At 38.8% G+C, this 22,161-nt stretch overlaps 1 protein-coding gene and 1 long non-coding RNA gene across 3 annotated transcripts; one reads left to right on the top strand and one right to left on the bottom strand.

The window, feature by feature from the left end:
- Positions 1-13,034: 13,034 nt before the first annotated feature.
- Positions 13,035-17,032, bottom strand: LOC142176324 (uncharacterized). Its single transcript, XR_012704813.1, has 2 exons — positions 16,570-17,032; positions 13,035-13,302 (listed from the first exon to the last, which is right to left on the bottom strand). It is a non-coding gene; the product is annotated as an uncharacterized LOC142176324 (long non-coding RNA).
- Positions 17,024-21,755, top strand: LOC107824527 (BTB/POZ domain-containing protein At1g03010). Of its 2 annotated transcripts, none has more exons than XM_075243470.1 (4): positions 17,024-17,343; positions 18,923-18,989; positions 19,410-20,606; positions 21,056-21,755. In XM_075243470.1, the coding sequence occupies exons 1-4, from the start codon at positions 17,252-17,254 to the stop codon at positions 21,587-21,589; spliced, it is 1,890 nt and encodes a 629-aa protein (XP_075099571.1). In that variant the 5' UTR covers positions 17,024-17,251; the 3' UTR covers positions 21,590-21,755. The 2 variants fall into 2 exon arrangements, with proteins under 2 accessions (XP_075099571.1, XP_075099572.1); XM_075243471.1 differs by lacking the exon at positions 17,024-17,343 and adding an exon at positions 18,509-18,796.
- The last annotated feature ends 406 nt before the right edge of the window (positions 21,756-22,161 follow it).

The raw sequence follows: 22,161 nt of genomic DNA on the forward strand, positions 1-22,161 counted from the left end.
ATGATTCATAAAAGCTGCTATAACATATATTTTTTTCAAAGAAACTTGAGGAATAATCTTTTGATTTGCTTCCTTGTTTGAGGAAAGCCTGCAATGTGGTCCTAGACAACCTTAATATAATTTTATAGTAAAAGAAACAAGTCTAGAAAAGAAAAAGGGCAGCTGTGCAATTACCTAAACCTATACTATTTGCAGATCTGATCATATGATCCCAACCAGGTAAACTACAGCTAGCCTTTGCCAGCACCAAATTTAAAAAATGAAATTAAGTTATATCCATCGTGTATAAAATTTTTTAAATATAGTTCAACTTGTTATAGTAGGCGACTTTCAGGATCAAAGTAATTATACAAGGATTATGTAACTCTTTTCAAATGAGTTTATTGTATAAATACTTTTTACAATGAAAAAAAAATTTGTTAAGAGTGTGGTATTGATGGAGTCATCATATATCATTGCCCCCATAGCATTTTCATTTTGGAGTAAACACTCAAATGGGCCATGCCATGATTGATCCCAGCAGTGCATTTCCACTAAATATTACACTTTCATCTCAAATATAATGATGAAATTTAGAACGTACAGGTCAAAATATCTACTTTGTTGTGTGAATCTGGAATCAGGTTCTTAATTTATTGAAAGAAAATTTACAAACTTTAAAATTTACATGAAAACGCTATTAATTCTAGAAAATATAGTAGTGAAATATTGTTCAACTTTTCGAGTAGTAATAATAGCATTTAGGACGGACAGATTACACAATGACGCGTGCACGTATCCAATGGCCCAGTAGTCAGAAAGGAAAAAGAAGTTGTTTTTTCCAATTTCTTGGTGAATAATGAACAATAGTTTTAAAATGCTAAAAATAATATTTTATCCATCACCAGAACAATAACAACATTACTTTTTACGAAGTCACATGATTTTTTTTATTACGATTGCTTACAACTCATTTAATAATTTTAGGTAGTTCTAAATGTTTGTAACTTTGTTTCAAGTAAAGTTACCGATGTCTAAATCCATAACGAGCAAAAAATTAATGAAAAATAGGGGATTTATGTCTATTTTGTTTTTTGGTTACATTGAAAAAGATAATAAATTACTTAAAAAATCTTTCACAAACTTCGTGACTTAAATCGGCCGAGAGAAGAAATTTCATTTCCTTGAGCAAACCTTTCTAGACTATTACTCTCTCCGTTTTAATTTATGTGAACTTATTTCCTTTTTAGTCCGTATCAAAAAGAATAACTCATTTTCCTATTTAGAAACAATTTACCTTTATGCAATGATTTATAGCCGTACAAAATATTTGTACCTTATTTTACACCACAAGTTTAAAAGTCTTCTCTATTTTCTTAAACTTTATGCCATAGATTCACATAAATTGAAACGGAGGGAGTAGTTTTTTCATTATGTTTGTGACCTTCATTTGCTAGAAAGTCTGCACATTTATTCACCTCCCTCCAAATCTATATATATATATATATATAAATGAGGGAATGAAAAAGATGACTTGGCACACCTCTTTGACTAGGATTGCCATTTATCTTTTTTCTCCTTTTTTGGCAATTTTTTCAATATTCATCTCATTCATTCTATATATTTGTTTTTTTAATAAAGCCTCACTCACTATATTTAATAGCCCATTAAGCACTAAATCAAAAAGTCATTGTAACTGTTGAAGTTACAAAAAAATTTAACGTTTGAATGTTGCTTTTGAAACCTTTAATCTTCCATCTAAACACTATATAGTCTAAACAGTAAATTTTTATGAGAATAAATAGAAATAAGCTTATGAGAAGAAACGTAATAACTTGGAAAAGAGGAAGCGCAGATTCATGAAGGTGTGCTGGAGGTATCATTTGTTATGAAATCCTAATTTGCCTTTTCATTTCACATCTAGAGATTTTATTGTTTCATAACTATATATATTTTCATTCACCTCAATTGAATAACTACTAACGTTATTTTTTAATTTTTTCAAAGGCTTTGAGTAGTTTTTCTTTTCTATATTATCTCCTCATAATATATTATCTCCCTATTTATCTCCCTAGGGTAGGGGTAAGGTCTGCGTACACACTACCCTCCCCAGACCTCACTAAGTGGGATTATACTGGGTTGTTGTTGTTGTTTGTCTCCTCATAATGTCTTTGGGAAGAACGGGCGCATCCTCTAAGGAGAAGGAAGTGCATAAACAAAAAAGAGAAGGTGTGAAATGGTGCAAGTGTTCTAGGTAGTTTCTAATACGTATATGTATAAAATTAGGATAATTTTTGTGCAAATGTATAAAACTAAGATACTCTATTGCTCTTGGATAAATATATGCAAGAGGAGCAAAAATACGTAAAGGATCAACTTGATATATTATGTTTACAATGGTCGGTTATCTCTATGTCACTATGTCAATGGTTATGAGGTGGGAAAGAAAAATTACACTAAAGCTATGACTAAAATTCTGTTGTTTTTTGTTTTTGTTTTTGTCATGGTAAATTAATAATGTACTATGATATTGATAAAATAAATAGCTTTTGAGAAAGAATAATAGGTCAATTTATGAGATGTAATAGTTAAAAGTTTTTTGTTATATATATATATATTATAGATGATTGAAAACTTATATCGGCTATTTTAGTTTTACTTCCTTATCTTCTTTGAAGTCCATTCTATTACTCTATTTGGTCCATTTTAATTGATTTTTTATCTATTACAGGCTATTTTGGTTTTTTATCTTAATTCAGTTAACTTCTTTTTCCTTCTGATTTCAAAGGAGATTGGGACTTCTGATAGTTCATTCTCAGTTTTTTTCTTTTTTGTTTGTGTTGAGTGGGATGTTGACTTTCCTTATTTATTTTAAAATTGCAGGCAACGTTTTTTGTATATATTCCCCTTTTAATTTTTTATGTGCTTACTATTTTATGCATTTGATTTTCTCTCTTGGTGTTTAGGTAATAAGAGAGAATTAAAGAGATGAGAGTACTCTTCTCATACGAAATGAGAATAACGACTAATGCTTTCTATGTCTTTCAGTAACCTTCATAAAAAGGATTCATATTTATTTATTTATTTATTTGCCCTTCCATTTTTTTTTTGCAGTTTTATTTTAAAAAATCACATCAATAATGCTTTGTGTCTCTTAGTTACATATCATTATTATGCCTTTGAATCTCATTGGTTACCTATCATTATTATGCATTGAGGTTCTTTGGTTACTTGCTATCTTTATTTTGAGAAATTAGAGAAGAAGAAAGATGAGTTTTGTATTTCTTTATTTCTAAATAAATGTGTAAGGAGTAATAAAGGAAAAAGAAAAAGGAAATAGAAGAAAAAGGTAACTGAAATGGAAAAGGGAAGGAATTCACTGAAATGGAAAAGGAAAGGAAACAACTAGAGAAAATATTTGTAAAATATGATTCCGTTGATTTGTGCCACAAATTTGATTTAACCCTTCTTCTTTTAATTTCTTTCATTATGTTTTATTATTTTGTCTTGGGCAGGTCTAAAAGATTAAAAACTCGAGTGTGCCAGTGTGGAAAACCAGAAAAAGAGTCATAAATTGTCAAATGAAAAATGGATTAAGAACTTGAAGTTTAATCTGTTGTTTTTGAAAAAAGGAGTTTTGTCTTTTCCTTCTTCTTTTTTTGTTTGGAAAAATGAACGGGTAAGAATGTAAGAAAGGAAAAAGAAACATAGAAAATAAATAGAAGAAAAAGGAAAATGTAATTGAAATGGGAGGGAAAAAATTAGAGAAAATATTTGTAGAATTTGATTTTGTTTATTTGTGGATATATTTAATTTTACCTTCTTTTTTTAATTTTTTTTTTCATTCTGTGTTGTTATTATCTTTATATTGGGGAGGTCTAGAAGACTAGAAACACTTAAGTGATGGAAAATTAGAAAGAGGTTTTAAAACTAATTTGTTAGATAAAAGATGGATTAAAATCTGATATTTAATTTATTGGGTTCAAAAACTGTACGAATCTTTAACATATTCGAATATTAGTATAGAGATTATTTTGTATGTCGAATAAAGTTTTTAACAACCGTGCAAAGCGCGGGCAAATTTACTAGTACATATAATAATAGCCGTGAAAATAGTATGTGATAGTCAGTTTTTGGACTAGTAATTGAATAATAGCTAGTGTTTGCAAAGTCGTTGAAAAATAGTCAGTATTTTGTACGGAGATAGAATCTGGATAAAAATACTAGCTGAAACATGAAAAAATCCAGCATAATATGCTGGATTTTAGAGCTACTACGTATAAACTTCCAGCATATTATGTTGGAACTCCAACACATTATGAAATTTAAGCATATTATGTTGGAAGCTCATATTGTAACAACCCGAATTTTTCACCGTCGGGACCTTGATGGCGCCTAACATTGAACCCGCTAGGCAAGCCAACATTACTGATTATTTTACCTTTTTACTTTATCTTTTAGCAATTTACAAGTTAACATAACATAAACAGCAAAATAAAATGTGGAAGAACGAAATTTAACAATTTAACTGAATACTACTACGAAATCCATAATACAACTCCACCCAGAACCGGTGTCACAATGTCACGGACTGTCTACGAATACTACAAACAGTGGTCTGAACAAGAAAATACAAATATGTCTCAAAAATAGATAAAATACAAGGAAATATGATAGAAGGGGACGCCAAGGCATGTGGACGCCTGCAGGACTACCTCGGGTCTCCACTGGACTGAAGGCAGCAACCTCGAACTACGGTCTGTAGGGTCCAGTACCGAGATATGCACAAGAGAGTGTAGAGTGTAGTATCAGTACAACCGACCTCATGTACTGGTAAGTGTCGAGCCTAACATCGGCGAAGTAGTGACAAGGCTAGGACACAACAACCATATAAACCTGTGCAATTTAATCATACACGAGAGGCAATAATAACAGAATTAAACAGAACAAGACGGGGAAAGGGAAAACATGCTAAGGGGGATATCATGTTATGTGTTACGCAACGCCTTTCTGATGTTCTTTGGAAGGACAACGTAAGGCTAAGTAACCGATGTCAGTGCGGTTGTTGTCCGCCAATGAGGTCCCCTTCGCACGCTAGACTAGATTGTCATTATCGTGCGGGAAAACCAATGTCACGAGCAATTGCGGAAGCTGAGAGAGAATTGAGTTTTGAATGATGATGATGGTTTTATTGATGAATGAAATGCTGATTACAAAAGATGCGGTGTCAAGGAGGAGAGACACCAGTACAGAAAATTGCTTGCTTGAAAATGTTTGATTGTTTGATCCCCCCTAATAATACTTAAAAAAAATAAACCAAAGTTACATGACTAATCCTAATAAAGCTGTAGAAGCACACTGAATGAAAATGATGTAAACTAGCCTATAATTACAATGAAAAGGACTTAGGTTATTACAATGTAAAACCAAGTTCGATGGCATCAACTTTGTCTTGCGGGTCAGGGTCTGCGCGCACGGTGCTGTGGGCGCGCGCGGTGCTGTGGGCGCGCGCGACACTTGCTGTGTTGGCCTGAGGCTGGGCGCTGGTGCTTGGCATCAGGGTCTGTGCGCGAGGCGCTGCTGGAATGGGCCTGTAGCTAGGCGCTGGCGAGGCATCAGGATTTGCGCGCGCGACATTGTCAGGGCGCGCGACGCTGTTGTCATTGGCCAGCCACTGGGCGCTGGCGAGAGGCATCGGTGGGGCGACGAGGCGCATGTGCACTTGTCACTTGGCGCAGTCAAGACCACGGGGCCGACCATGGCGCTAGGCATTGTGAGGCTTGCTAGGCCTCCATGGGGCGCGGCCAAGGGGTCATGGGGCGTGTCTGGAAAGCAGCCCATGACATATGACACGTAAGGCGACAAAGTAAATATCAAACTTGAAGCAACGGAAATAATAACACAGTAACAAGTGCACGGCATCACCCTTCGTGATTTTACTCTCGTCCTCACCATAGAATCAATAGAAACAGTACGACATCACCCTTCGAACTTTTACTCTCTCATAATCACGGCACGACATCACCTTTCGTGCTTTTAATTTCATTAATATGGCACGGCATCACCCTTTGTGCATTAACACTCACAATATCGGCACGGCACTACCCTTCGTGCATTAACACTCACTCACAATCTCATGCACGACATCATCCTTTGTGTTTTACACTCTTTCTCACCCAAACAAATGAAATGATAACATCACGGCAAGGGAATCAATAATATAAATAATAATAGAAGCAATATCATCCCGGCAAGGGAATCAACAATGGAAACAATATTATCCCGGCAAGGGAATCAGCTATAACCAATTTAGTTTCAACATTTACTTCACAAAATAAACCTCAATTTGAGCCAATACTCGAAAATGGTCAATTACCAAGAATTTATCATAAGTCTTGTTTTACAATACTAATCATCCATTTAAGCATAAAAAATACATAATAAAATCACAACAATCTTAACATAAGACTCGCGGGCATGCTTGACACCAACGTATAGATACTCGTCACCTCACTTATACGTCGTACTCGACACTAACACATAGAAAATAATACACAACGCCTATTCCCTCAAGCTAAGGTTAGACCAAACACTTACCTCGGATTCCACGGCCAAACTCAAGCCTCAAATACCGCTTTCCCTTTAGATTCCACTTCGAATTCACTTGTATCTATCCAATATTAACTTATTAACAATAATTGAAGTCAAAGAAACGAATTCAAATGAAGAATTACAGATTTCCCAACATTCTTCCAAAAAGTCAAAACCCGACCCCAGGACCGCTTGGTCAAAACTCTAGGTTCGAACCAAAATCCGTTCAACCACGAGCCCAAATATGCAATTAGTTTCGGAATCCGACCCTAAATCGAGGTCTAAATCCACCAAATTTGTAAAATCCCTAATTTCTACCCTTAATGAACAAGATTTAGTCATAGAGATCTAATGGGTGTTGATGGAAAATGAAATAAATGAGTTCAAGAACACATACCTATGATTGGGTGTTGAAATTTCTCTTCAAAAATCGCCCTAGGTCGGATTCTATGGAAGGAGATATGAAATTATTGCCTATTCCCATTTTAATTCTATTTTAAAAAGACTGGGCAGACCTTCTTCGTGTTCGCGAAGGGCCTGGCACATTTGCGAAGAGCTGCCTTGCTCAGTATTACGCGATCGCGAGTTCCTCCACGCGTTCGCGAAGGGTATGCCCCCGGCCTTTGCATTCGCGGACCATTGTACGCGTTCTCATAGAAGAAATGACTGATTCCCCGCCCACCTCCATTTTACACTACGCGTTCGCGTGACACCGGTCGCGTTCGCGATGAGCAGCCCCCAATGATTCGCGTTCGCGACCATGGCTACGCGTTCTCGATGAACAAAACCTAGCCTCAGCCCTAAGTACACTTCACGATCGGGAGAGTGGCTTCGCGACCGCGAAGCATAAAATGCCTGCACAACAGAAGCAGCAAAACAATAGAAGTTCTTAAGTCCAACACATCCCGGAACCTATCCGAAACTCACTCGAGCCCTCGGGGCTCCAAACCAAACATGCACACAAGTCTAAAAATATCATACGCTAGTGCAATCAAATTGTCACAATAACACCTAGAACTTCAAGTTTAGCATCAAAATCAAAGAAAAATCTCAAGAACTTTTAAAGTTTCCATTTCACAACCGAGGGTGCGATTTACGTCATATGAATTCCGTTTCTTACCAAATTTTACAGGCACAACTTAAATACCATATTAAACCTGTACTAGGCTACGGAACTAAAACGCGGGTCTGATACCATCAAATTCAAACATCTTTAAATTTCCAAAGACTCATATATTTTTAGTTAAACAATTTCTTTCAAAAATTCATTTCTCGGGCTAGAGACCTCGGAATTCAATTCCGGGCATGCGCCCAAGTCCCATATTTTCCTACGGAACCTCCGGGGCCGTTGAATTACGGGTCCAGATCCGTTTACCCAAAATATTGACCGAAGTCAACTTAAATTTAATTTTAAGGCAAAATTAGCATTTTCCTCAAATTTTCACATAAGGGCTTTCTGGATATACGCCCGGACTGCACACATAAATCGAGGTAAGACAAAAGGAGGTTTTTAAGGCCTCGGAACATAGATTTGACTTTTAAAACAAGAGATGACCTTTTGGGTCATCACATTTTGCACCTCTAAAACAATCGTTCATCCTCGAACGGACATAGAAAAGTACCTGAGTCGGGGAAAAGATGGGGATATCGGCTTCGCATATCGGACTCGGACTCCCAGGTAGCTGCCTTGACAGGTTGACCTCTCCACTGAACACGAACTGAAGGATAACTCTTCGATCTCAACTGACGAACATGCCGGTCTAGAATAGCTACCGGCTGCTCCTCATAGGTCAAGTCCTTGTCCAACTGGACAGTGCTGAAGTCTAACACGTGGGATGGATCGTTGTGATACTTCCGAAGCATGGACACATGAAACACTGGATGCATAGATGATAAACTCGGCGGCAACACAAGTCTGTAAACCACCTCTCCCACTCTATCAAGGATCTCAAAAGGCCCGATGAACCTAGGGCTTAGCTTGCACTTCTTCCCAAATCTCGTCATGCCCTTCATGGGCGATACCCAAAGCAACACTCGCTCTTCGACCATGAATGCCACATCATAAACCTTACGACCGACAAAACTCTTCTGCCTAGACTGAGATGTACGAAGCCTATCTTGAATGATCCTAACCTTCTCTAAGGCATCCTGAACTAAATCTGTACCCAACAACTGAGCCTCTCCAGGCTCACACCACCCAACCGGCGACTGACACTGCCTACCATATAATGCTTCATATGGAGCCATCTAGATACTCGACTGGTAACTGTTGTTGTAGGCAAACTCTGCTAATAGTAAGAACTGATCCGAAGAACCTCCAAAGTCAATAACACATGCTCGGAGCATATCCTCCAAAATCTGAATAGTATGCTCGGATTGCCCGTCCATCTGAGGATGAAACGTTATGCTCAACCCGACCCGCGTACCCAACTCACACTCTACTACCCTCCATAAATGCGAGGTAAACTGTGTACCTTGGTCAGAAATGATAGACATGGGCACACCATAAAGGCGAACGATCTCCCAGATATAAATCTCTGCCAACCGCTCAGAAGAATAAGAAACTGCCACTGGAATGAAATGCGCTGACTTGGTCAGCCTATCCACAATAACCCATACTGTGTCGAACTTCCTCTGAGTCCGTGGTAGTCCAACAACGAAGTCTATAGTGATACGCTCCCACTTCCACTTAGGAATCTCAATCTTCTGAAGCAAACCACCAGGTCTCTGATGCTCGTACTTTACCTGCTGGCAATTCAAACACAGAGCTACATATGCCACAATATCCTTCTTCATCCTTCTCTGCCCATAATGCTGCCTCAAGTCCTGATACATCTTAGCGGCACCCGGATGAATAGAGTACCGGGAGCTATAGGCCTCCTCTAGAATCAACTCATAAAGTCCATCCACATTAGGCACACAAATACGACCATGCATCCTCAAAACTCCATCATCTCCAATTGTAACCTGCTTGGCACCTCTGTGTCGCACTGTGTCTCTAACGACAAGCAAATGAGGATCATCATATTGTCGATCTCTGATATGCTCAAATAATGAAGAACGAGCGACTGTACAAGCTAACATACGGCTGGGCTCAGAAATATCTAACCTCACGAACTGATTAGCTAAAGCCTGAACATCCAAAGCAAGCGGTCTCTCACCGACCGAAATATACGCAAGACTGCCCATACTGCTGACTTTCTACTCGAAGTATCGGCCACTATATTGGCCTTTCCCGGACGATACAAGATGGTGATATCATAGTCTTTCAATAGCTCCAACAACCTCCTCTGTCTCAAATTTAGATCCTTTTGCTTGAACAAATACTACAAACTCTTGTGATATGTGAAAACCTCACATGACACGCCAATATAACTAATGCCTCCAAATCTTCAGCGCGTGAACAATGGTTGCTAGCTCCAAATCATGAACTGGATAATTCTTCTTGTGAATCTTCAACTGTCGCGAAACATATGCAATAACCTTACCATTCTACATCAACACCGCACCAAGTCCAATACGAGATGCATCACAATATAGTGTATATGGCCCTGAACCTGTGGGCAATACCAACATCGGCGCCATAGTCAAAGCTGTCTTAGGGACATCGAATGCCCTAATCCTCAACCGATGGTAGCCAGACCTCAAATCAATCTTCGAAAATACCTTGGCACCCTGAAGCCGATCAAACAAATCATCAATCCCCGACAATGGATACTTGTTCTTGATGGTGACTTTGTTCAACTGTCGATAATCTATGCACATCCTCATCGATCCATCCTTCTTCTTAACAAACAATACCGGCGCACCCCAAGGCGAGACACTAGGTCTAATAAAGCCTTTATCAAACAAGTCCTGCAACTGTTCTTTCAATTCTTTCAACTCTGGCGGGGCCATATGATATGGCAAAATAGAAATGTGCTGAGTGCCTAGAGCCAAATCAATGCAAAAATCAATATCCCTATCGGGTGGCATAACCGGCAGGTCTGCAGGAAATACCTCTGGAAACTCACGGAAACGGGTACAAAATCCATAGAAGGGACCTCATACTAGAATCACGAACATACGTCAAATAGGCCAAAAATCCCTTATCAACCATACGCCGAGCCTTCATATATAAGACAACCCTGCTGGTAGAATGACCAGGAGTCCCTTTCCACTCCAAACGAGGCAACCCCAGTAATGCTAAGGTTACGGTCTTGGCATGACAGTCCAATATAGCATGATAAGGGGATAACCAATCCATCCCAAAATATCATCGAAATCCACCATATCGAGAAGTAGGAGATTTACGCTAGTCTCAAGACCCCCAATAATAACCACATACGAACGATAGACTCGATCTACCACAATAAAATCACCCACCTGTGTAGACACATATACAGGAGCACTCAAAGAATCATGGGGCACAACCAGATAAGGGGCAAAATAAGATGATACATATGAATAGGTGGACCCTGGATCAAATATAACTGAAGCATCCCTACTACAAGCTGAAATTGTACCTGTGATAACTACATCGGAGGCCTCAGCCTCAAGTCTGGCTGGAATAGCATAACATCGGGGTTGGGCCCCACCACTCTGAACTACATCCCGAGGACGACCTCCTACTGGCTGGCCTCCATATCTAGCTGCTTGACCTCCACCTCCAACACCTCGACCCCCACCTCTAGGTGGCTAAGCGGGCAGTGGAACACCCGATACTGGAACCATAGCACGAGAACCTTGGTGTTGAGAACTACTTGAAGCTCGAGGGCAAAACCTAGCAATGTGCCTCAGATTGCCACAAGTATAACAAGACATCGGCTGTTGGGACTGCTGACCCTGAACTGACCCTGACGGCTTGAGTAACCACCCTGAAAACTCTAGAGCGGAGGTGCATTGATAGAAGCTGGTGATGCACTATAGGGTAGCTGATCTGAATACTGCATATGAGAACCACGACCACCTGGAGCACCATGAGAAGCCTGAAGTGCTGAATGAAACGGCCTGGGAGGATGGCCCCTACCAAAAGGATCCCTACCTCTATATGAGGCACTACTGAACCTGCCAGAATGACGGGGCCTCTTGTTAGACCCTGACCACTCCCCTATAATAGAATCATCTTAACTCGTCTGGCCACATTGGCTACATCCTGAAAAGAAATCTCACTCCCTGTCTCCTTAGCCATCTGCAATCTGATAGGCTAAGCTAGTCCCTCAATAAACCTCCCCACCCTCTCTCTCTCTCTCTCTCGATGGGAAGTATAATAAGAGCATGACGGGATAAGGAAATAAATTTGGTCTTGTACTGAGTGATGGTCATAGAACCCTGCTGGAGACACTCAAACTACATCTGATAGTCCTCCCTCTGAGTAAGAGGAAGAAACTTCTACAGAAATAGCTGAGAGAACTGGTCCCAAGTCAAAGCCGGTGACCCAGCTGGTCTAGCGAAACAATAATCTCTCCAACCAGTCTTGGCGGAACTTGACAGACAAAAAGCAGCAAAATTGACCCCATTGGTCTCCACTATCCCCATGTTCCGTAGAACCTCGTGACAACTGTCCAAATAGTCCTGGGGATCCTCTGAAGATGTACCACCATAGGTAGTGGTGAAGAGCTTGGTGGACCTATCCAACCTCCATAAAACATCAACAGACATAGCTTCTCCATCACCGGTCTGAGCTACAACACCCGGCTAAACTATCCCAATTGGGTGAGCAGCTAGAGTCTAAAACTGGGGAGCCATCTGCTCCGAAGTGCGAGTAGCGGGTGTCTGTGCTCCTCCCCCAGCCTAAGAGATGACTGGTGCTACAGGAAGTAAGCCTGCCTGGGCGACACTCTCCATAAGGCCCATTAGATGGACCAAAGCATCCTGGAGTACCGGGGTAGCGATGAACCCCTCTAGGACCTGAGTTGGCCCTACTAGAACGTTCTGGCCTAGAGCCTTCTCCTCAAACTTTACCTGAGGCTCCGTCGCTGGTGTTGCTACTCTGGGCTGAGCCCTACCCCTGCCCCTGCCCCTGCCTCGGCCTCTAGCACGGCCTCGTCCTCGTCCTCTACCCCTCGTAGGAGCTGCCATTGGGGGCTCGGGTTGCTGATTAGCAGATGAAGAAGCACGTGTTCCCGCCATCTGTGAAAAAACATAGTAGAAGTTCAATTAGCATTGAGAAATCAAACCGCATGACAGAAAAGAATAGAAGTGAAACTGTTTCTAACTCTGTAGCCTCTGGGGGATAAACGCAAACGTCTTCGTACCGATCTCTCAGACTCTACTAATCTTGTCCGTGAATTGTGAGACCTAAGTAACCTAGAGCTCTAATACCAACTTGTCACTACCCAGATTTTCCACCGTCAGGATCATGATGGCGCCTAATATTGAATCCGCTGAGCCAACATTACTGATTATTTTACCTTTTTACTTTATCTTTTAACAATTTACAAGTTAACATAACATAAACAATAGAATAAAATGCGGGAAGAACGGAATTTAACAATTTAACTGAATACTACTATGAAATCCATAATACAACTCCACCCAGAACTGGTGTCACAATATCACAGACTGTCTACGAATACTACAAAGAGTGGTCTGAACAAGAAAATACAAATCTATCTCATAAATAGATAAAACAGGAGGAAATATGATAGAAGGGGATGCAAAGGCCTACAACGCCTGCAGGACTACCTCGGGTCTCCACTGGACTGAAGGCAGCAACCTCGAACTACGGTCCGTAGGGTCCAGTACCGAGATCTGCACAAAAGAGTGCAGAGTGTAGTATTAGTATAACCGACCCCATGTACTGGTAAGTGTCGAGCTTAACCTCGGCGAAGTATTGACGAGGCTAGGACGCAACAACCATATGAACCTGTGCAATTTAATCATATACGAGAGGCAATAATAACAATAATTAAATAGAACAAGAAGGGGAAAGGGGAAAGGGGAAACATGCTGAGAGGGATATCAGGTTATGACAATAATAACGTAAAGCGACAAAGTAAATATCAAACTTGAAGCAACGGAAATAATAACACAGTAATAAGTGCATGACATCACCCTTCGTGCTTTTACTCTTGTCCTCACCATAGAATCAACAGAAACGGCACGACATCACCCTTCGTACTTTTACTCTCTCATAATCATGGCACGACATCATCCTTCGTGCTTTTAATTTCATTAATATGGCACGACATCACCCTTCGTGCATTAACACTCACAATATCGGCATGGCACCACCCTTCGTGCATTAACACTTACTCACAATCTCATGCACATCATCACCCTTCATGCTTTACACTTTTTCTCAACCAAACAAATGAAATGATAACATCCCGGCAAGTGAATCAACAATATAAACAATAATAGAAATAATACTGTCCCAGCAAGGAAGTCAATAATAGAAACAAATCATCCCGACAAGGGAATCATCTATAACCAATTTAGTTTCAACAGTTACTTCACAAAATAAACCTCAATTTGAGCCAATACTCGAAAATGGTCAATTACCAAGAATTATCTCAAGCTAATGTTGTTCCACAGTGCTAATCATCCATTTAAGCTTGAACAACATATAATAAAATCACAACAATCTTAACATAAGACTCACGGGCATGCTTGACACTAACTTATAAATACTAGTCACCTCACCTATACGTCGTACTCGAAACTAACACATAGCAAATAAGACACAACGCCTATTCCCTCAAGCTAATGTTAGACCAAATACTTACCTCGGATTCCACGGCCAAACTCAAGCCTCAAATACCGCTTTCCCTTTAGATTCCACTTCCAATTCACTTGTATCTAGCCAATATTAACTTATTAATATTAATTGAAGCCAAAGAAATCAATTCAAATGAAGAATTACAGATTTCCCAACATTCTTCCAAAAAGTCAAAACCCGACCCCGCTCGCTTGGTCAAAACTCGAGGTTCGAACCAAAACTCGTTCACCCATTCACACACGAGCCCAAATATGCAATTAGTTTCGAAATTCGATCCCAAATCGAGGTCTAAATCCCCCAAATTTGTAAAATCCCAATTCTATTAAAATCCTTAATTTCTACCCTTAAAGAACAAGATTTAGGCCTAGAAATCTAATGAGTGTTGATGGAAAATGAAAGAAATGAGTTAAAGAACACATACCTATGACTGGGTGTTGAAATTTCTCTTCAAAAATCGCCCTAGGTCGGATTCTATGGAAGGAGATATGAAATTATGGCTTATTCCCATTTTGATTCTGTTTTAAAAAGTCTGGGCAGGCCTTTTTCGCGTTCGCAAAGAGCTACCTTGCTCAGGCTTACGCGAGTTCCTCCACGCGTTCGCGAAGGGTATGCCCCCTGGCCTTCACGTTCGCAGACCATTGTACGTGTTCGCGTAGAAGAAATGACTGATTCCCAGCCCACCTCCATTTTACACTACGCATTCTCGTGACACCGGTCACGTTCGCGATAAGCAGCCCCCCAATGCTTCGCATTCGCGATCATGGCTACGCGTTCGCGATGAACAAAACCCAGCTTCAGCCCTAAGTACACTTCGCGGTCGCGGGAGTGGCTTCGCGACCCGAAGCATAAAATGCCTGCACACCAGAAGCAGCAAAAACACCCCGAAACCTATCCGAAACTCACCTGAGCCCTTGGGGCTCCAAACCAATCATGCACACAAGTATAAAAATATCATACGTACTTACTCGTGCGATTAAATCGCCAAAGTAACACCTAGAACTACAAGTTTAGCATCAAAATCAAAGAAAAATCTCAAGAACTTTTAAAGTTTCCATTTCACAATCGAGAGTCCGATTCACGTCATATGAATTTCGTTTATTACCAAATTTTACAGGCACAACTTAAATACCATAATAAACTTGTATCGGGCTTCGGAACCAAAATACGGGCCCGATACCATCAAATTCAAACATCTTTAAATTTCCAAAAACTCTTATATTTTCAGTTAAATAATTTCTTTCAAAAATTCATTTCTCGGGCTAAGGACCTCGGAATTCAATTCCGAGCATACGCCTAAGTCCCATATTTTCCTACGGACCCTCCGAGACTGTCGAATCACAGGTTCGGGTCCGTTTACCTAAAATATTGACCGAAGTTAACTTAAATTCAATTTTAAAGGCAAAATTAGCATTTTCCTCAAATTTTCACATAAGGGCTTTCCGGATATACGCCCGGACTGTGCGCGCAAATCGAGGTGAGACAAAAGAAAGTTTTTATAGCCTCGAAACACAGATTTGACTTTTAAAACAAGAGATGACATTTTGGGTCATCACACATATGGAAAAATTTCGAACTCCAGCATATTATGCTGGAATTTTTCCGAATTTTTAAGAGTGTTTTTATTCAGATTTTATGTTTACATAAAAAAATGGCTAAATTTCGATTTTGTTTGAAACTGTGACTATTTTTTAGCTATCGATTATAAATTAAGCTATTTCCGATTATTTTTTTCCCATAGTAGCCATATGGGTGTCTTCATGTCTCTTCCTCTATGATTTCCCTTTCTTATCAGTTATCACTAGGTGTTTCTTTTGTAAAATGCAGCATATTATAATTACCCTATAGACTGTAGTTCTGCCCATAAAAAGCACAATGAAAGCCAACTAATCTTGCTTTTTCCCCTACTTTAATCAGCTTTAGACATGATTAATTAAGTTGGTCTTTAAAAAGATTAATCTTTTAAGGGATGTAGCTTTCACTAGGCATGATTACAAACCCTAAAAGCATTGCAAACATTCGGGAATCCAGCCATCTCTAAGAAAACAAAACATAGTGAAAATTAAAAAAAGTCACTCTTCCCACCTTTCACCGAAAAGTAGCACCAAGTGTAGCAACATATCCTTGACTTTTTACCAGACAAGAAAATTAAAATCACTCCCTAAATTGTCAGTATTTCAACCCTTTTATTCTTTTTTCTTTAGAATTTTATGCTCTGTACAAAAATTATATAAATTTTTACACAATCAAATTAAATTAATTTACAAGACTATGGTAATAAGATTTGAGAGCTAACTCACTTGAGGATCTTCATGTCTTCCGCAGTTAAGGTGGAGAGTTCAAACTTCATCAATAGACCACAACATTCCTTTCCTCTTTTCCTTGTCCCCCTCCTTATGAAAAAAAATTAAAAAGAAAACCTACAACAACAAGTAATTTTTCATAACAAGCCTAATATCATAACATGAGAAATAAAGTATTTCTCACACTCAGAAGCAAATGTAGAATTTTAATTTGATGCATTTAATCTTTAGTTTCACACTAATGAAAAGCATTACACTTTTGAAATATGAGATCAAAATTTAATATAATTTTTAAAATATTAAAGTGATTTTTCACACGTGGAAATTATTGAATTTCGTTGAAGTTGTTGATTATATGTGCCATCCGCGTATGGTAATAAGTTAAAAGTAATAGTACTATAAAATGATTGTATATAACTTCAATTTCACGTTTTTAACTCTAACCCTCCTGCATGGTTTCTTGTGGATCTTTTCTTACTCCAGCTTACTGCCTTTCTAGCTACTCTCCCTTCACACACAGCGAGAACATGCCAGCAAATAAAGTTGAGGTTAATTTATGAGTATTAATTAGCTCTAATTATGGGTCCTTAAAAAGAATATCTGTTAAAAGCATATATAGTGGTTTGTTATTAGGGAGTGGTTAATGGTTTTGGGGAAGTTGAGATTCTGCTGAGAGAAGATGGGAGTTGTCACTGTTTCTGAACTGAAGCCAAGCATATCTGGGAAAAGGTCTTTTCGTCCAAGTTCCAGTGCCAGACATATTACTGAATGGTATATTTACTCTCTCTTCTATCTCACCAAACAACTGCTACTTTCACATTACTAATATTTTATGCCCAGCTTTTCATTTGTGTCATATTTTCTTAAAAGAATTTACATGGATAGTACTGTAAGGATATTCCACAGACCATTTTGATGATGTATCAATTTCTACAATTAATATTTCCTACAACACTTAAGACGTGGAAAAGTCCATATTGGTATAGCTAGATGATAGCATGAATTCTTGTTAGTTGGGTACTTGTGATTGTCAATTATGCTGAGTTCTAATAAAAGGCTCAGTCCTAGACAAAGGATACATCTTTTCTTTTGGCATAGTAAAATTAGCTAACTTGGTTCCCCCCCCCCCCCAGATACTAATACTATGAGATTATAAAAAGGGAGTTTCTGCAATTTATCACTAAAAGTTCCACTTAGAGGAAGAAGTTTACTGGTAACAACTAAATGGATCATAGAAGAATTAATGCAAGGAAAAAACTAAACTCTTCAACCACCAAAGTATCTGAATTTATGAGTTAGGTGATTGGACAGAATTTAGTTTCCAACATTTATGACAAACCATGTTCAGGTGCTGACTAAGTGGAAATGGCAATATACTTATAGCTTTAGAAATTGATTGTGATGGAACTTATCTTAAAATCTAAGAATCTAAAGTTATTATCAGATCCTAAAGTAAATAAAAGAAAACAGCAGAGTATGAGTATACATGAGCAGTTTCTAGGGCTGCAATCATTGAAAATGACAAATCAAATATTTGACTTTTTACCACCTACAACAAATGATAGTGGCCCTGATTCCAATGTGTTCAAGTTTCTTGTTTCAACATGTGGTGTGAACGGTGTAGACAGCTACTCCCTCCGTTTCAATTTATGTGAACCCATTTGAGTGGGCACGAAATTTAAGAAAAGAGAGAACTTTTAAACTGTGTTGTAAAATGAGGGCACATATATTTTGTGTGGCTATAAATCATTGCATAAAGGTAAATTGTTTCCAAATAAGGAAAGGTGTCATTCTTTTTGGCACGGACCAAAAAGGAAATAAGTTCACATAAATTGAAACGGAGGTAGTATATTATTTCCCTAGTTTTCAACATATGTATCTAATGAGGGCCCTCTACCAAGTACAGATGAGTCCTGCAATTATCTGTTAGATTACTACAGACCACAAGATAAATCACAACCAGGAATAAATTTCAAAGAAACCAGAATATGACTACCACTTGCTATGTTGGATCTAAACACATTGAATAATCTTTGTATCCATTCAAGATATTTGTTTTGAGCTTTTCCACTCATAGTGTCCTATGATACTTTTGGTCGTAAATTGTGGCCGTATGTACAAGCGCTAGAGCACGATAACATATGCTCCCCGAACCGTTAAGGTTTCATCCGCTTGAATTTGGATAGCTTTAAGGTTCCAATATCCAGCATTACAGTGTTGAGATGTAAGTTGCACCATGTATTGAAACTTAGGCTAAAAATATAAACAGAGAAGTTTATTAGTATATGTTTTTTTCTCGACACATTTCCTGTTTCCGGCTTTTAATCATTGACCATATATTCTATTGCAGGCCAATATCTGATGTTTCTAGTGATCTTACAATAGAAGTAGGAGCTGCCAGTTTTGCTCTTCACAAGGTACAAATATGAAGTATTAGATCATTCTTCTTCTAGTGTATTTTGATCTACCAATCTTTTCAAAATTGGATTGCTCAAGTGTATCAAAAGCATAAATTTTGCAAAGAAATGGCTGTCTAATGTAGCTTGAAAATGATTTATAAGTTAGCTGTTATAAGTAGGCAACTGATATTAGGACAGTCGTGTCCACATCGGAATTTATTTCATGGTGTCAAAATAGGGAGGGAAAAGAAAAGTAAAAAGGCAGATGTAAAAACAGAACTTAAGCATCAGTCTGAAGGTCAGAAACAACAGCTGAAGTTGTTTCAATGTAGTGGATCTTAGACTAAGTTATGTGCTTCCTGTTAAAATTAAGAAAAATGAAGGAAGAATACCTTGGAAACATTTCTAATGTGATTGCTAATATCACACTGTTTGCAGTTTCCTCTAGTTTCCCGAAGCGGAAGAATTAGAAAGCTGCTGCTAGAGGCAAAGGATACAAAGATTTCAAGACTCAATCTTACCGGTCTTCCTGGCGGATCTGATGCATTTGAACTTGCTGCTAAGTTCTGTTATGGCGTGAACGTTGAGATTACCATATCAAACGTGGCGATGCTAAGATGTGCATCCAAGTTCATGGAAATGAACGAAGACATCTCCGAGAAAAACCTGGAAATTCGTACTGAAGTATTCCTTAAAGATACAGTATTCACAAACATATCCAACTCGATATCTGTTCTTCATCGCTGTGAAACACTACTACCGGTATCTGAAGAAGTCAATCTCGTTAGTCGATTAATCAATGCAATTGCAAACAATGCTTGTAAAGAGCAACTAACATCTGGTTTGTCAAAGCTGGAGCATAACTTCCCACCCAAACCTGTTCAAAGCCTTGATTCTGAGACACCAATAGACTGGTGGGGAAAATCATTGACTGTGCTAAATCTAGATTTTTTCCAGAGAGTTGTATCTGTAGTGAAGTCAAAAGGTCTTAAACAAGACATTATCAGCAGAATTTTGATAAATTATGCCAAAAATTCACTTCAGGGACTTTTCATCAAGGATCCTCAGTTGGTTAAAGGAAGTTTCTTGGATTTGGATTTGCAGAAAAGGCAAAGGGTTATCGTCGAAACAATAGCTAGCTTACTACCAACACAATCCAGGAAAAGTACAGTCCCAATGGCTTTTCTTTCAAGTTTGTTAAAATCTGCAATAGCAGCATCAGCATCCACTTCTTGCAGATCTGATCTAGAGAGGCGCATTGGTCTGCAGCTAGATCAGGCAATTCTAGAAGATATTCTCATACCTGCAAATCCACATGGGAACAACCACAGCCCTCTCTACGACATAGATTCTATTTTGAGGATCTTTTCCTTTTTCTTGAATTTGGATGAGGATGATGAAGAGGACAACACACTAAGAGATGAAAGCGAAATGGTTTACGACTTTGATAGTCCTGGATCTCCCAAACATAGCTCAATTGTTAAGGTGTCAAAGTTATTGGACAATTATCTAGCAGAAGTTGCACTCGATTCTAACCTCACGCCATCGAAGTATATAGCACTGGCTGAGTTACTTCCAGACCACGCGCGTCTAGTTTATGATGGATTATATCGAGCTGTAGATATTTTTCTCAAGGTAAGCTGCTTAACCTCATCCACATTATCTCACTCACCTGTTCAAAACAATTAGTATTTCTCATATGAGTAGTCTAACAATGGAAACTACACATATACTATTTTTTATACTTTTCGTATAAATAATAGCCGACAAAATATATATTTTTTATATATTAACATGTAATATACATGTTTTATACATAATTAGTATATACTTTTCGTATATTTGGTTAGTCATAAAGTTGCTGCCATGTGACCAGGAGATCACGGGTTCGAGCCGTGGAAGCAACCTCTTGCAGAAATGCAGGGCAAGGCTGTGTACAATAGACCCTTGTGGTCCGGCCCTTTTCCAGACCTTGCGCGTAGCGGGAGCTTAACTGCCCTTTTTATATTTAGCTAGCGGATGTAATTATTTTTGGCTGATCGGCCAAATGTGTTTTAATACAATGCATGACATTCTCACGGCAGGTTCATCCCAACATTAAGGACTCGGAACGCTATCGTCTCTGTAAAACTATTGATTGCCAGAAACTATCACAAGAAGCTTGCAGTCATGCAGCACAAAATGAACGGTTGCCTGTGCAAATGGCGGTCCAAGTGCTATACTTCGAACAAATCAGGCTGAGAAATGCGATGAACGGGGGACATAACCAATTCTTTGGAATGAATAATCAGTTCCCCCAGCGTTCAGGCAGCGGAGCAGGAAGCGGATGCATCTCTCCGAGAGATAACTACGCATCAGTCAGGAGAGAAAATAGAGAACTGAAGCTCGAGGTTGCAAGAATGAGAATGAGGCTTACAGATTTAGAGAAAGATCATGTTTCCATGAAACAGGAGCTAGTAAAGTCACATCCTGCCAATAAGTTATTCAAGTCATTTACAAAGAAATTAAGCAAGCTGAATGCACTATTCCGAATAAAAGATTTAAAACCAATAGGAGGGAAAGCTAACTCAGAAAGCCGGTTACTTTTTCAGAAGAGAAGGCGCCATTCGGTTTCTTGATGCTCTACTCTAATGTGAATAAGAAAGAGTATACAGTGTTTCACATTGCTGAATTTGGATGTGTTGAGAGTGAAGTTATTGCTTTGCGTTTTGATCGTATCCTTGAAAGAAGAGACTCACTCAAACTTTTACTATAAAGGTATATAAACAAGTGTGAGTTTTTTTAGCTTCATGTAGTTTGCACTACACGATCATCGAGAAAATTTTACAATTGCTCTTTCCCAATATTTCTTGTACTCATTTGATATTGCATGCAACTTGTTAGTGTGCATGGCTACTCAGTATCACCTGTGCCATAACGAACACACCTAGGCTCTCTGTGTAGGAACTTTTGTGAAATTTTCAGCCCTGGTGACTCTTGATGAATTCATCTCTAGGCTATGCATGATACAGCTGCTTGCATTTGGCTCCTACGACGAAACTAATAATCCAAACCCCATTACTCATCCCATCAATGCTCGTCGATCAGAAAAACTTGAATAATATTAGCTAATCATGTTATCGCTTATTCTCCTCTGGCGTTGGACACTTCCTCGTTGATATGATTCAACAGACAATAGTGTAACATTGCT

This window comes from Nicotiana tabacum, chromosome 22 (assembly GCF_000715075.1).
Source record: "Nicotiana tabacum cultivar K326 chromosome 22, ASM71507v2, whole genome shotgun sequence".
Lineage (NCBI taxonomy): Eukaryota > Viridiplantae > Streptophyta > Magnoliopsida > Solanales > Solanaceae > Nicotiana > Nicotiana tabacum.